This window comes from Gymnogyps californianus, chromosome 8 (assembly GCF_018139145.2).
Source record: "Gymnogyps californianus isolate 813 chromosome 8, ASM1813914v2, whole genome shotgun sequence".
In the NCBI taxonomy this organism is placed as follows: Eukaryota; Metazoa; Chordata; class Aves; order Accipitriformes; family Cathartidae; genus Gymnogyps; species Gymnogyps californianus.
Window position 1 is genome coordinate 29,973,798 of NC_059478.1, and position 13,499 is coordinate 29,987,296.

At 41.7% G+C, this 13,499-nt stretch overlaps 3 protein-coding genes across 3 annotated transcripts in view; 1 reads left to right on the plus strand and 2 right to left on the minus strand.

The window, feature by feature from the left end:
* Window positions 1–1,371, plus strand: part of CPT2 (carnitine palmitoyltransferase 2) — a 74,766-nt gene extending 73,395 nt beyond the window's left edge. Inside the window, 1 exon segment of the mRNA XM_050900628.1 lies at window positions 310–1,371. Within this exon segment, the coding sequence (XP_050756585.1) occupies window positions 310–641 (332 nt within the window). The 3' untranslated portion in view covers window positions 642–1,371.
* A 1,827-nt stretch (window positions 1,372–3,198) lies between these two features.
* CZIB (CXXC motif containing zinc binding protein) lies at window positions 3,199–10,457 on the minus strand. Its single transcript, XM_050901176.1, has 8 exons — window positions 10,376–10,457; window positions 10,211–10,294; window positions 9,520–9,576; window positions 8,667–8,748; window positions 8,140–8,171; window positions 7,611–7,688; window positions 4,282–4,347; window positions 3,199–3,441 (listed from the first exon to the last, which is right to left on the minus strand). The coding sequence occupies exons 1-8, from the start codon at window positions 10,379–10,381 to the stop codon at window positions 3,364–3,366; spliced, it is 483 nt and encodes a 160-aa protein (XP_050757133.1). The 5' UTR covers window positions 10,382–10,457; the 3' UTR covers window positions 3,199–3,363.
* Window positions 10,458–11,676: 1,219 nt separating this feature from the next.
* Window positions 11,677–13,478, minus strand: MAGOH (mago homolog, exon junction complex subunit). Its single transcript, XM_050901112.1, has 5 exons — window positions 13,391–13,478; window positions 13,164–13,222; window positions 12,799–12,909; window positions 12,413–12,495; window positions 11,677–11,817 (listed from the first exon to the last, which is right to left on the minus strand). Exons 1-5 carry the CDS (start codon window positions 13,476–13,478, stop codon window positions 11,718–11,720), a joined length of 441 nt encoding a protein of 146 aa, XP_050757069.1. The 3' UTR covers window positions 11,677–11,717.
* Window positions 13,479–13,499: the final 21 nt, after the last annotated feature.

Below are 13,499 nucleotides of genomic sequence, written 5' to 3' on the forward strand. Positions count from 1 at the left end.
TGTTCAGATAAATAGTTAATCAAAGAATGTGATGTATTATTAAAATTGTTAACATTGCACTTTTGTTTACTATCATGATTCCTGGTTGAGGCTAGCAGTAAAATAGCAAGCCCTCATTCCCTAGGATACGTGCATTAAAAGTGCAGGATGTCTGGGTTCTGAAAAATAATTCCTGCTAATATGAAAATAAACCCCAGTTCTATAGACCCCCTCTTTTGTGGCTGAAAAACAATGTGTTGTCAAAATAAGTGAGTTTACTTCCCACAAAAATGAGTCATCTCTCTAATACTTGTTATTTTATTTTAACAGGTCAGGGATTTGACCGACATCTCTTTGGCTTGCGCTATTTAGCCTTATCCAAAGGTGTTGCACTGCCTGATTTCTATCAAGACCAAGCCTATGCTCGGCTTAATCACAACATCATTTCTACAAGCACATTGATAAGCCCAGCTGTGCAGTTGGGAGGGTTTGGCCCAGTGGTGTCTGATGGCTTTGGAGTAGGATATCAGGTACATGATGATTGGATAGGCTGTAATGTTTCCTCTTACCCGACTAGGAATGGTAAAGAATTCCTTCAGTGTATATACAAGTCACTAGAAGATATCTTTAATGTTTTAAAGGGCAAGAAAATTGGTAGTTAGACCTAAAAAAGTTGGAACACTTTACAGTTGCAGTACAAAATGCAGACTATGTCTCATTGGCATACTAATCAGTGTTCAACGTGGCTGAGACTGCCCAGCTTAATTGGCTTCATTTATCTTCATTGAACTTGAATACTGTTAGATTCACTATGAAATTTGTATCTATTTTAAAGAAATCAAGTACAGACCTTGAATGCATGTTTCAGGAAATACAAACATTCACAATGTCAAAATTACATAACAGATCCATCTGGTCCAACAGATGCACATGTTCTTAAAACACATTATTCAAAATAAAAAGCATTGTTACCAAGTTTATGAACTTGGAATATCCGCGTTCCATGAGCATTCAGACAGACTACAGTACTGTGATACTACTCTTAAACTGTTTGATTTTTTAAAAATATATGCAATAATTTTAAATATGAAAGAGTGGTTACATTTGCACTCTTGCAGTAAGCTTGCTTACTAACTTGTCACACTTACTTTTCTCATTAAACTTGAATCGATACCAGAACTGATTGTGCCTCAACTGCTTGAAGCTTTTCCACTGTAACAGCTATTTGAGAAACAAAACATGAAGTGGGAGGCTTTAAGTAACCTGCAATTACCAACTGTGTTGTTAAATTGACTGGAAAAGACTGTATTGTAATAAAGCTATCTGTTAATAACCACAAAGTTCTTTTATTGCCATATCAAAATTATACAGTAGGAGTAGTCCCTTTATCAATAGCTCACGTTTCTCATAAAGGTTGAAAAGACTACTGCTGAAAGCATTCTGCAGTGTTGGCTCTCCCCTTCCACACATGAAGTCTGTCCAATAATCTGCTTTTGTTTTGCTACGTAAACCTGTGCTCTTGTGCCTTAAAAAAGAAAAATACTGAACTTCATCTTTTGGGGTTCTCTCTTTCCAAACTTCCTTACTGTGGGAAAGTAACCTCAACAGAACATTTTCCTGTTTCCTCCTTGTTCTATCAGCTAGAACTTTTGACGTTATTCATTGTAGCAAATGCCAGGTCTTAGTGCCTAGAGCTGCGTCTTTAATGCATTGTGGCTTGTTGCAGAAATTCTAAAGACTAAGGCTTATCGGAACTCTCTGAAAGATGGCAGGAGAGCTGGAGCATAGACATCAGTAAAACTTAGCGATGCTGTGAATGCAAGATGAAACTGATGCAGACAAGTTCCTCGTGTGCTGTTCACAACTGGGACTCTGCCAGCTACAAAGTGGGTGATAGCAAAAGGGGAAGGGGCCTTTGTCAGTCAAGAAGCCGAAGGTGCTCAAAGTTGCTGGGATTACAACACAGATGCCCCTTGCTTGAGATACCCCTTTTTGCACAAAATTCATTATGGTATGTATAACTTGAACTCCTCTGCCTTTTAAACCCTCTTGACTTCCACTCTTTTTCTTCTGGGAAGATGAGTCTTTCTCTGGAGCTGAATAGCACAGTAGTGCTTGCTTCTGCAGCTCTGTGTAAAACTAATGCAGCTCATGTCTTTCAGCAGCACCCACTGTGTCCTGGACAACCGAATATATTAGCAGAACATAAAAGTCTGAGCATGTTGGTTGGATGTGACAGACCAGGTTCAGAGGCTCAGAAACCTCCTTGCCTTTACTCTTCCTTTGATATCTCAGCTTCCAGGTTCTCCCAGTGTCTTTTTTCTTTATCACAGTAAGTGTAAGCAATACCATATCTTGAAGTATGAACTGCAAGTGCTAGGAAGGGGAGAAGCATGCTTTAAATATGTAAGCCTGAAGGCTTATAAACTTTTCCTAGTCAGGGCTGTTTGCTCTGCAGCCTATAATGTGCTGTTCTAGTTTTCAGCTGAAAAGGATTATTTTAAAACTTACTTTAAAACTTACCATGATTGTTCTTGCTTAAACAAAGACAGGAAGGTGATCATTTGGGAGGATGAAGGGAATAATGTATCAGGAAACAATAATCAGACCAAAAGTCTTTGAATGAAATTCACTAAAGAAGATTTTGGGGGGGGGGGGTTGGCTTTTTTTTTTTTTTTTTAAACATGAGAACAGCTGGAAAGATTGTGAGAGCACTTGCCAAGAAGTAGAAAGTCTGTCTTCAACTAGAAATGAGTGAGGTTTACTTAACGACGTACTCAGAAAGATAACTTGATTTTCAGAAGATTGTAACAGCTATGTGTAAGTGTCAATAGCAGTCAAGCTTATTAAGTGTTCTCAGTAAACTCACCTCAGTGTCTTTACTTGAACTGGCAGAAAGCTACTAAAGCTGTACCTTTTCCCTTGAACAGTTAACACAGTCCCTTTACTAATACTCACAGCCATTTCCTGATGATAGGAGTGGCGAGTGAAAAGACCTTATTTGCTTATGTTAGAGAATCAAATGTGGGTACTTCCTGGTGATAGGCTATTAAAAACTTCAAGGCTGTCAGTTGTCTAAGTAGTTACTGTTGATACAGTAGTTAAGCTACAGTCCACCACAACCATATATATTCCCCAAAAAGACAACATTAAGAAAATGGCACAGTTCAGTCAAGTGTATATACCATTTTCAGTTTGTACTGAGGCCATCTCCAAGTGTTCTGTGGAAAATATTTTATTAGGGCATGCTGGGGACAGTAAGTACAACTTAGGTTTCCAATTCTGAAGTACAGCCATGTGAAAAGTAACACCAAGGAAACCGTGTCTCTGATGGTTACAGCTTCTTCATCAATAAGCATGTCAAGATTTATTAGGATATGAACTTTAGCATTTTACAAATTTATGGGTAACTTCATAAATTCCAACAGATTCCTTTGTTTTTTCATCATAGTCATTCCAATCCTATAGGAAATAAGATTTCACAGTATTAGTCACAGAGGATAGAATGCAATCATGTCTAAAACACAGACTGGAATTCAAACTGAAACTAAGCCTTACTCAAAATTTGGGTCTTGGATTTCTGTGGAAAGCACTGTGCAGTCACTAAGCTAAGTTCTGATATCTGAGAGAAGCAAGAGCACTGACCTGAAATTAAATGAGCTTCAGTCTCATTGTTTTTATTTTAACAATGATTTTTTTTTTTCATATGTAGTCCACAGCCTGTAGTGGACAAGACAGCAACCATGGCAGATGAAAGGATTATCTATCATTTACAATACCCTAGTCAGGTGGGTAAGCAGACAAGCAGATCCCTGCCAAGTAGGATACCAGGGAACAGATTTGACCTTGAGATTCTTGCTCACAGCCGAGAAAGATTTGCAATGCTGGAGTCGTTATCCTGAGCTTTGAAGGACAGGGTCTTTAGATTACTTTTTAATATCTCTGCACACAGGAAAAAGTGCAGGCATCTTCCTAGAAAAATCAGTTCACCACTCTGAATAACCCCAGCCATTTAGTATTCCAGGTGTTTGCTCTCTGGAATTCCTGAGTGACTTAAAAGAAAAGTTTCATTTCTACCTTTGTCATCTGCTAACCTATCAAATGCGGACTTCTAAAATGACACTGTTAGTAATGCTGGTTGTTCATAGTTGATTTCGTTTCTCTCTCCAGCTATGACCTTCCTGTGCCTACATGAAAGAGCAAAACTAGTCTCTGGCATGTGCAGGGTGTGTATTGCAGACTAGTGACTTAGGGAGAGAAAGCTAGATAATTAGATTTACTAATGAAACTAAGACAACATACCTTTTCTAACAAGTTTATGTCATTGAAAGGTGTGCCAGATTCTGCACCTTCAGCAGCAAACCCTGCCTGCAAACACATTTGCAGTAAGTTTTTAAGAATAAGTTGTACCAAGAAAATAATAAATAGGATCATTGAAATGTGTAAAGAAAGCAACTCAGCACATACTTCTATTGTATTTCTTTTAAATTAGGTAGAAAGAATGGTCAAGCTCTTTCCTGGTTAAGGGTCAGTATAAGGTTGTGACCCTGTTTATGAATTGGGAAAATTCAATCTAAGCAACCACAGAGTAAAATGAGGGAACACTGCTCCTCTATTTTTCCTACCAAAAAGGTATTTCCAAGCATTCTAGATAATGTTAAACCTGAGTTTCTGAGTTTATGTAGCAGCATCCAACTACTAATAGCTTTAATTTGTGTTCAGAATCCATACAGGCATTATGTATAAAATAGCTTCATAATAAACTTACACTGCAAGAGAACAATAGAACAAAAACGTGGAAGAGAGTTAACAGTTTTGGCTTAAATATCGTCAGAATCCAGGACACTCTAGAGAGGGAGCAGCCTGTATTGGATTTAGGTACAGAAGTGACTAGCAAGCTTTACGTGAAGGGAGGATCAGCTGGCTGAATGAACAGATTAGTATACCCAAACAATCATTTCAAAGGGGAGAGTTCTTCACTCTTGTTACTGTTGCTGTTTTTAAAGAGTTGAAGGAAAGGATAGCCCTAGGAAGGAAATAGTGTATCAGTGGGGTATAGCACAAGAACAAGGTTTCTGTTTTATCTTCTATAGGAACAGCTCTCTCATTTTGGGGTTCGCAGTTACCAAGCTGTAAATTAAGTTTTATTAGTTTTAAAAGTAAATTTAAAAATCTCAGCCACCTCTGTAGCATACAGGAAGGTTTCTTATATTGCCATTTCTAACTACAGAATTTTATTTAAGGTTAAAAAGCAAAGGTAGCTTCTTCCTGGTTTTCTGCAAGGGATCTACACTTGCATTTTTGATAAAGAAATCCCCGCTAGTGCCAGTCAGACATTTAACTGTGTAAGAATGTGCGAAGTAAGCCACATATAGTTTCAAAATTTTTGGGGATTTGAATGGAAGGTTAAGCACTTGGGAGTTGAATAAACCACGGAGTGTGGCACACATAACAACAGGAGAGCTATCTGCAAGGCACAGTGTGAATATGGCCTTTATATAATTGTCAGAAGCCCATCTCAAGGGAACTGCTAGGGGTGGAGAGGAAGATCGGCATCATAGGACAAAAATGCACAGCTGCAGTATAGAACAAACACTAGAAAAATAAAAGAAGCCCTGCTTTTGCCACCTGGAGATATTCACCAGCCCTCCAAGGAACAAGAAGCCATGTGACTGGAATTACAAGCTTCTGTACCAGACACTCAGCGGGACTTGCATTCTTACAGCTTTGGCGTCAGAGCAGAGACTCGGTTTAACCTGTGCAGAAGGGAGCTGGGACATGCAGTGACTTGTCTGCCCTCTGCTGACTGGCGAAGGACCAACAGCTAAAGCATAAACGCACACACCAAAGAAGCAAAAATGCCTACTGACTTTACAACACAGTGAATTGTCACACTTTTGTTACCAATGAAACTATCGCTTGTGCCAGAAAGCAAAGAAGCTTAAGAAGGTTTAAGAGAAATTTTATAAAGAAACCTCCATTTTTTAGTTGAAGCATTCACTTGAGGGACACGAACAGGAAAGGAGCTGAACTATCCTCAGGTAAAACCAAAATTATATATCAGATTTGCAGTAGATGTATCTACTTAGGCACATTAAACAAGAAGATAAGTAATTGGGGGGGGAAATTGTCCTTGCCCATTATTAGAACACACAAGTACCTAGTTTGAATTTGTTGCTGCTACTAGGTAGGAAAAGAGGATTTATCTCAGAGAATCAAAGGATACTTTCTCCTCTTTCAGACTCAAATGATGTTTTTGAGAAAACTACTATAATTTAAATGAGACATGCAAGCATTAAGCCACTCTAAATTGACTTCAGGTATGGTTGTATTATGTCTATCAAAAATACAAAGAAAATAGAGTAATGCTAAGGCCAGTCCTGTTTGGTGCTAATCAAAAGCCAGACCTAAGGTTGTGGAGAAGGCAGGCTGGCTTGGATCATGTCAAATATAAAGCAGTTTATAGAATTGTTTGGAACTGCAGAAGTCTATATATTTACTCATTTAGGCATCAGAAGATTCACTGAAATATCTGCTTAGGGATTCAAGTGTACTCTCCAACAGAGCGCACAGACCACACTTTGAGAATATTAAATTAACAGCTTTATTACAGCTGTGAAGTCTTTGTTCTGCAGATAAAATTAAAATTGACAGCTAGGATGCAGAGCTATAAACATCTCCTACATTTTGTAGTCTTCTCATAGATTTTTCTTGAAGTGCAAGTTCCTAGGTCTGGCTGCAAAGCTTTCAAACAGGAATAAACCAATAATCATTCTGTTCCTCAAAAAGATGGGCTTCACTTAAATAAATAAATACATAAATAAATGAATGAATGAATGAAGACTTCCTGCAGCACACTGCAGTGGTGATTTTATTTATACTGAATTCTTTGTAGGATCAGCTTTTTTGGTCTATTTCTTAGCATAGTTTCACAGTCTGAGGGAAGGATAAGACAGGTTTATATTTGTCAGTCTATTTACAACTAATCCGACTGGAATAATAGGTTAAATATAGTAGGGAGTTAGCTTGCATACAGCATGACCATGCACAAGCAAATGAATCACTGAAGACTGGCTTGGCCCTGAAGAAATCCTTTAACTCTGAACCTTGAGGTGTGCTTTGCAACAGTCTTTAACTGCCATTGGTCTTCAGTCTTTGTCTGATCAAGTTTCAAATGGAAACATGCCAATATTCATTTCTCTCTGTAACATACGAAGAAGCAAAAAGTGGCCCTCTCCTGAATGTGGCTATCTAATTATGCACTCTCGCAACTCCCCTTTGGGAAAGACTCTCTTTTGCAATAACCTGAGCAATGAAGACCTTTCAAATGAATTCAGATGAGCAGTGCTGAGTCACCTGTAAGGCAATCTGAATATAACTCCAAGGTGCGTTTAATTTTTAGATTTTACTGGCACAAAGAATGCCAGAGTTGCTAGTGTTAGCTGCTTGCGGGGGGTTTTTTTGGAGTCAAATGAAGTAAAAGAAAGAACTGTGGAGAGGATGGAAAACTGGGGAGGTCTAGGATGTTCCAGGAAGAGCAGTACCATTTCAAATAGTGTGTATTTTATCACTCTCGAGTCTATAAAAAGTGCTTGTAAAAACTGAGAAACAAATCACGAGTAAGAACTCACCTGTGGTTGAAAGTCAACTGGTTCCAGACCTCGGCATTCAAACTCCACTATCGTTTTGAATTTCTCACTGTCTTCAGCCTATAATTGAGTCAGAATACCATTAGTTTTCATCTAATAGAGAAAGACAGTGACAAGCATTAGACTAGGAATGAATTGCTTTAAAGGCAGTACTATCAACTCTGATGTCTCAAGTGACAGCAAAATCCTAGGGCTCATTTAATAGGTGGTAATTAACTAGAATTTCTTAATCTGCCACAAGGAAGGCTTCAAAAGGAAACTAATATGAGCAGTATATAATCGCCTCTAATTTGAGTGGTACAATTTTGTGTTTTGCTTATGAAATGTTTGGTTATGAAAAGATTATTCTACACTTGAGACTGTGTGCAGGAGTCTACAAGAGACAATTTTCTGTCAGGAGAATATCAGCTTTTTGTGTTCTTGAAAGAGGAAAGTGATGATAAAGCAAAAACTCAAAATATTAATGCTTATTTATCTTTCACTTGTTCTATAAAAGAGAAAACAAACTTACGTTGTAAGGCTTGATTGTCTGACTTAAAATATCTAAAAAAAAAAAAAATCAGAAGTGTAAAAGTGAGTGGCATTATGCCTTCAGTTTTATTTGGCACAAACCAAGCACCAGCTGCTTCTTTCAAAGAAATTTCCTTATACAAAGTAAAAGAAACAAAGTAACCAAGCAGTTCCTGCAGTTGGCCCTCAAAAGGTAGAATACAATTTTTCTCCCTTCTGAGTAGTTGACATTATACCATTTTGATACCCTACCAACGGAAAAAAAATTACATGCTTTTGTAAAATGACATTATGGATATGAGTTTTGTTCATGCATACACCTGAACTCACCAGGAGGCCCTGCAGTCTCCTTCGTGAGCATGATGACAGGTATGTACCTGTTGTGAACTCAAGAACCAGCGTACAAGGAAAAAAAATCCCTGGTGAATGCTCTTTACAAACAGTGTCAAGCAAAAATGGGGACTAAAAAATAAACTGAGGAGAAAAAGTGTAAAATGGATGATGCCTCTTAAATTTCTAAGCACATACCAATGGAGTTCTCCCTGGAGCACAGCTTGCATTTCTGCACCATAGTGGCGCTTCCTCTGCCTCCTTTCAGGGGAGCACTGTCCTAAAAACCATGACAAGAGAGACATCATTTTCAACTGCACTCTAGCTGAGCCACTGGAAATCCCTGCAAAGGTAAAGTAGTTTTTACAACAGTGGTCTTTAACTTTTTGAAAATATTGCAATGAGAAGGCTTTTTTTAAACTAGAGAGATCTAGAATTCAGAAAGCTGTGATTATCAAAGAATAATTCTGTTCTAGACTTAAAATATTGAATAATGGATAGTTATGTCTTGTCCATATAGGCATGTTCCATTAATTGCTCAAAATACATTCTTACCATTCAATAGTATGCAACAAAAAGGGATGATTACTCCTAAGAACAGAACCTTCTCTTATCCCTGACAAATTTTATCCTGCTTTTTCAGTTTCCAAATGCTAATTTAGCATGCTTAACTCACCTTGAATTACCTAAACGTCTCCAAAAAGATTCCATCAGCATCAGAGAAATATGCTACAGGCACAACCTTATTCTGATATCACTTCAAAATTTGTTTTCAGATTATATTTTTACAGAAAGGCGGCTTTTCAAAGCAGACGTAAATACTTTGTCACCAACAGTCACCATTCCAACGGCATATTTCAATTAACAGTCTCCAAATATTTTTTTTAGTATGGAATATGACAGCATTTCCTGAATGCATATAGCTATTAAAATACTATATCTCATCTAACGTGCAAGTCGTCACATCCCTGATGCTAATATCCCTTGCGTGTAAGAGGCAGGTTTGTTTTCTCTTTTTTGTTCTGATGCAGGTTACAACAGGGAAACATACCATCAATCGCAGATACTGCCATTTTTCAGAAACTTCACCACAGTTCCCACATTTCAGCTGAAAAATAAACACAAATCAGAGAATTTAAAGCTGTCAATAATCAGGGATTAAAAAGCTGAAGGAGCTGATGTGAGCCCTCCAGATTCACAGTCCCCACTGTTTCACAACTGGGAGGAGCCGGAGGCAGGTATCAGTTGCCGTCTCTCCCAACGGGCCCATGAGCTGACTCGACCTGGCAGGTATGCCGGCCGCAGAGGGTCTGCCCTTCGGTGTGCTGGGTGGAAAACGTGTTACAAAGCACGGTCACGAGATAAAAGATGGGAATAGCGCATCTCGCCATTCACCTGGGTTACCTGCCAATGGATATTGGATTACCAACCACCTCACTGATGGAGGCACTGACCAACGCTTGAACTTAAGACTTTTCATTATTGCAAACTAATGCATAATGTCATGCATGTACTAATGCATACATGTCTGTATACTTCTACCATCACATTCGTTGCTCCTGTAGCGGCCTGCCTGCACTGCGTGGAAAAAACCACATCGCTGTTTAAGCTGGGTGATGTGACATTCACCGCCACACGCCGTCGTCGCCAGGTGCCCCGCTGCACCGCCTAACAAGCTCTTAACAGCGAGACCGGCGTTCCCCAGCTCCCGAAGGCCCCGAGGCCTCCCCCGCCCGCCGCACCTTGAGGTACCAGCGGAAGTCCTCCCCCTCGGCCCGCAGCCGGGTGATGTTCTCCAGCGTGGCGCGCAGCTGCAGCCCGATCCTCTGCAAGGCAAGAGGCAGCGAGAGAGGCCGTCAGCTCAGTCCGACTCGCTTCAGTTCGGCCCGGCCGCGGCTCCTACCTACCCCCATGGCCTCGCAGGGTGTCCGGCAGCTCACGGGGCCGCGGAGGCGCCGCACTATCGGGACTCCCCTGACGGCCCCCCCTCAACCCCGGTCCCGCCTCTCGCGGGAGCAGCTGCGGGTTTCAAGCCGCTCCTGCCTGTTTTTAGTTCTGGGTTTGGTTTTTTTTTTCCCCACCCTCCACCCCGTTGCATTTGTGCCCTCAGCCAAGCTGGCGGCCGCCTCCCGGTGCTCTCTGCCGGGCTGAAGCCGACGTGAAGCCGAGGCTGCCCTCGGCCAAGATGGCGTCCGCCGGAGCGGCCCCGGGCGGGAGGCGCGGCGGGCTGGGTGCCGAGGAGCAGGGCGGGCGGTTCAGGGGATGGAAGTGGGAAGGGGGTGGCGGTGGGGAAGCGGGGCAGGCTTGTGGGGAGGGTGCTGGCGGGAAAGGCAGACGGTGCCTGTGGCAGAAGAGGGAAAGCAGGAGGTGCTGGCACACATAATAGGGGTTAAATGTTTTCACCTTTAAAAAAAATCATTTAACCACAATCTTTTTTTAATCGCAGTGGCTACTTATTTAGGAAAAAACAGAAAGAGGTGCTAGAGAAAGCAAGGGCACAGTTTGGCAGAGCCACTGTGCAGAACACCCTCGGAGCTGGCGGGGGTCTCCCACAGCGCTTTACAAAAATTACCACTTTAAAGTTGAGACATGTCCTCTGCGTGTCTTAATCAATTCAGCACAACAGATCTGCTAGTCTAGAACTTAACTAAATACATTCTACATTGCTTTTAATTTCGTTTTTTTCTAAAGCTGGATGGGACTATCAGTGAAGATCCTGGATGCCTCCCGGCTGGCCTGTTGTCTGCTTCTGCTCTGAAGGCAAACGGGTAATCACAGCGGCAGGTTGTTATGAAGTTGACACGCGTCTTTGCTATAACCAGTTATCATGTGCAGAGTCAGGGCTTCAGTTGTTTTGTGTATTTGAGCTGGCCAACAGAATATCCAACTCGGGATAGTAACAAAAGTTTATCTTGACAGCTGGCAAAAGTTTCATTTCACAGAGCCAGACCTAATTCCATTTTCTACTGCTGCATAGATAAAAAGTGAAATATAGCTTTGGGTGATAGAAGTAACGTACCCTGAATGTACCACGATAAAAAGAAGTGTTAGGAAGTCAGTTTCTCACCAGAACTTATAAATTAAAAATACAGATCTCACCATTTTATTAAGACAGTCACTGACAGTTTGTAAAAAAAATTTCTAACATACATAAAAGCTTCAGGGCAGAAATAGTGAGGAATTGAAACAGCATCCCCCCCGCCCCACCCCCCGTACAGACATTGCAATACAAACTTCAGTTTGTTTGATTTAAATTGGCTTAATCTTGAAGTGTAGTCCAATAAGACTGAAGACTAGACACTTAAGGTCCTGGACCAGGTAGTAGAACACTCTCAAGCCTTCTGGATCCCTGCAGTGCACAACAGAAGGAAGAAAAAAAAAAAAAAGTTAGGTTGATGTTCTAAGAGAGCAGTTTACAGAACTAATCTATTAAAAAAAACCCTAAAGCCTAGAGGGAGACTTTTCAGAGGTCATCTGAGACATCAACAGATTTATTTCATTCTACATTGATCGATAAAACATTCTGTACTCCAAGTTTGCACGTTTTAAGCCTTAACAAAACGTGCATTTTTATCATGAAAGCAAGTAGTAACATCACTTTGGATTTAAAAATCACGATACCCAGTCTTTTCAGCTTAGGTGAAATACAGAAATCTTGGTTCTCTCAGAGACATTGGTGTGGACGGGCCAACGACAGTTCAGTTCAGACTCTGAATACGCCTAACAGGGGTTCCTACAGTAAGGTTAGCTGCTTGGTGAGTTTGAAAATATAGCGCATAATGACACAGTCTAAAAGCATTTGGTACATTATGCTGTAAGCAGAGCACTCGTGCCCCCAGGAACTGATTTATACTTTGAAACGATATGAGTACCTAGTAATCAGCAAGTTCTAATATAGATTGTTACATAAAAATAACAGCAACTTAAAAAAGCAGAGTACATACTTGGACTGATTTACATCAATGAGTGAACCGATTTTTGACGTGGTAAAGGAGATGTGCTCATCACCGATTACTATTTCAAGCTCCTGGAAAATAAAAGATTACAGGAAGTCAAACTACTGCTTTATGGTATTAGTTACAGAAATACTTAAGTACTGAGATGATGGCTGTTCCATTTTTATTACAAAGGTATTGAATGCAGCAGGTCTGTGAATCATATTAACTCTCACGACTAAATTGCCATTTAGGCACTCCTCAGGTTTCAAAACAGTATTTGTTTCCCTCTTGGCTAGAAACAATACTGACTTGAGGAAAAAGTTCACTTAAGCTTCTAATGAGCAAACATACAAAAATTAAAGCACCAATTAGAAAAGACACTGTACACCAACCTGTCGACCAACTCTGTCGGGAGGAGGCCATAGAGCATCATCTTCTTTTGTGATTTCACTGTCGTCGATTATTCTCTTCAGCTCCTCCATCACGCTCTTATGCACGTAAGCCTACAAACAATATTCCGACGTGACAAAACAACCCCAAGCGCTACCTAGCACGCCGCCCTCGTTACTCTACTTGCACAAACCACCACAGGAGCGCTTTGCTTTGCTGATTTCCGACACAGCACCCGCTCTAGGCGCGGCCCGGCAGAGGCGCGTACCTCCACCTCCACCCCGGCAGCGGGCCACCGCCGCAGCGTCAGGAACCCGCCGGCTCCCCCCGCGCCGGGCCGGCCCCGCGGCGGCCGCCTCTCCCTTACCTCTTTTCGGATCATGACGTCGTTCTTGTAGTTGCTGTTGTTGGCGTAGCGCAGCTTCCCTGGCGAAGACAGGACGGACGTTAAAGCCCCGCCGGGGCAGCGCTAGGCGGGCACCGCTCCGCCGCGGCCCCCGGCCCCGCGTCCTCCCGGGAGCGGAGAGAGGAGGCCCCCCGCGCCCCCGCCCGCCCGCCCGCCCGGCCCCGCGCCGCCCCTGCGCCGCCCCTCACCGTCGGGCCGGAACTCGAACTCGAGGAACTCGTGGCCGAACTTGCCCTTATGCCCCACGTAGTAGCGGAGGTAGAAGTCGCTCGCCATGGTCCCGCCGCCGCCCCGGCA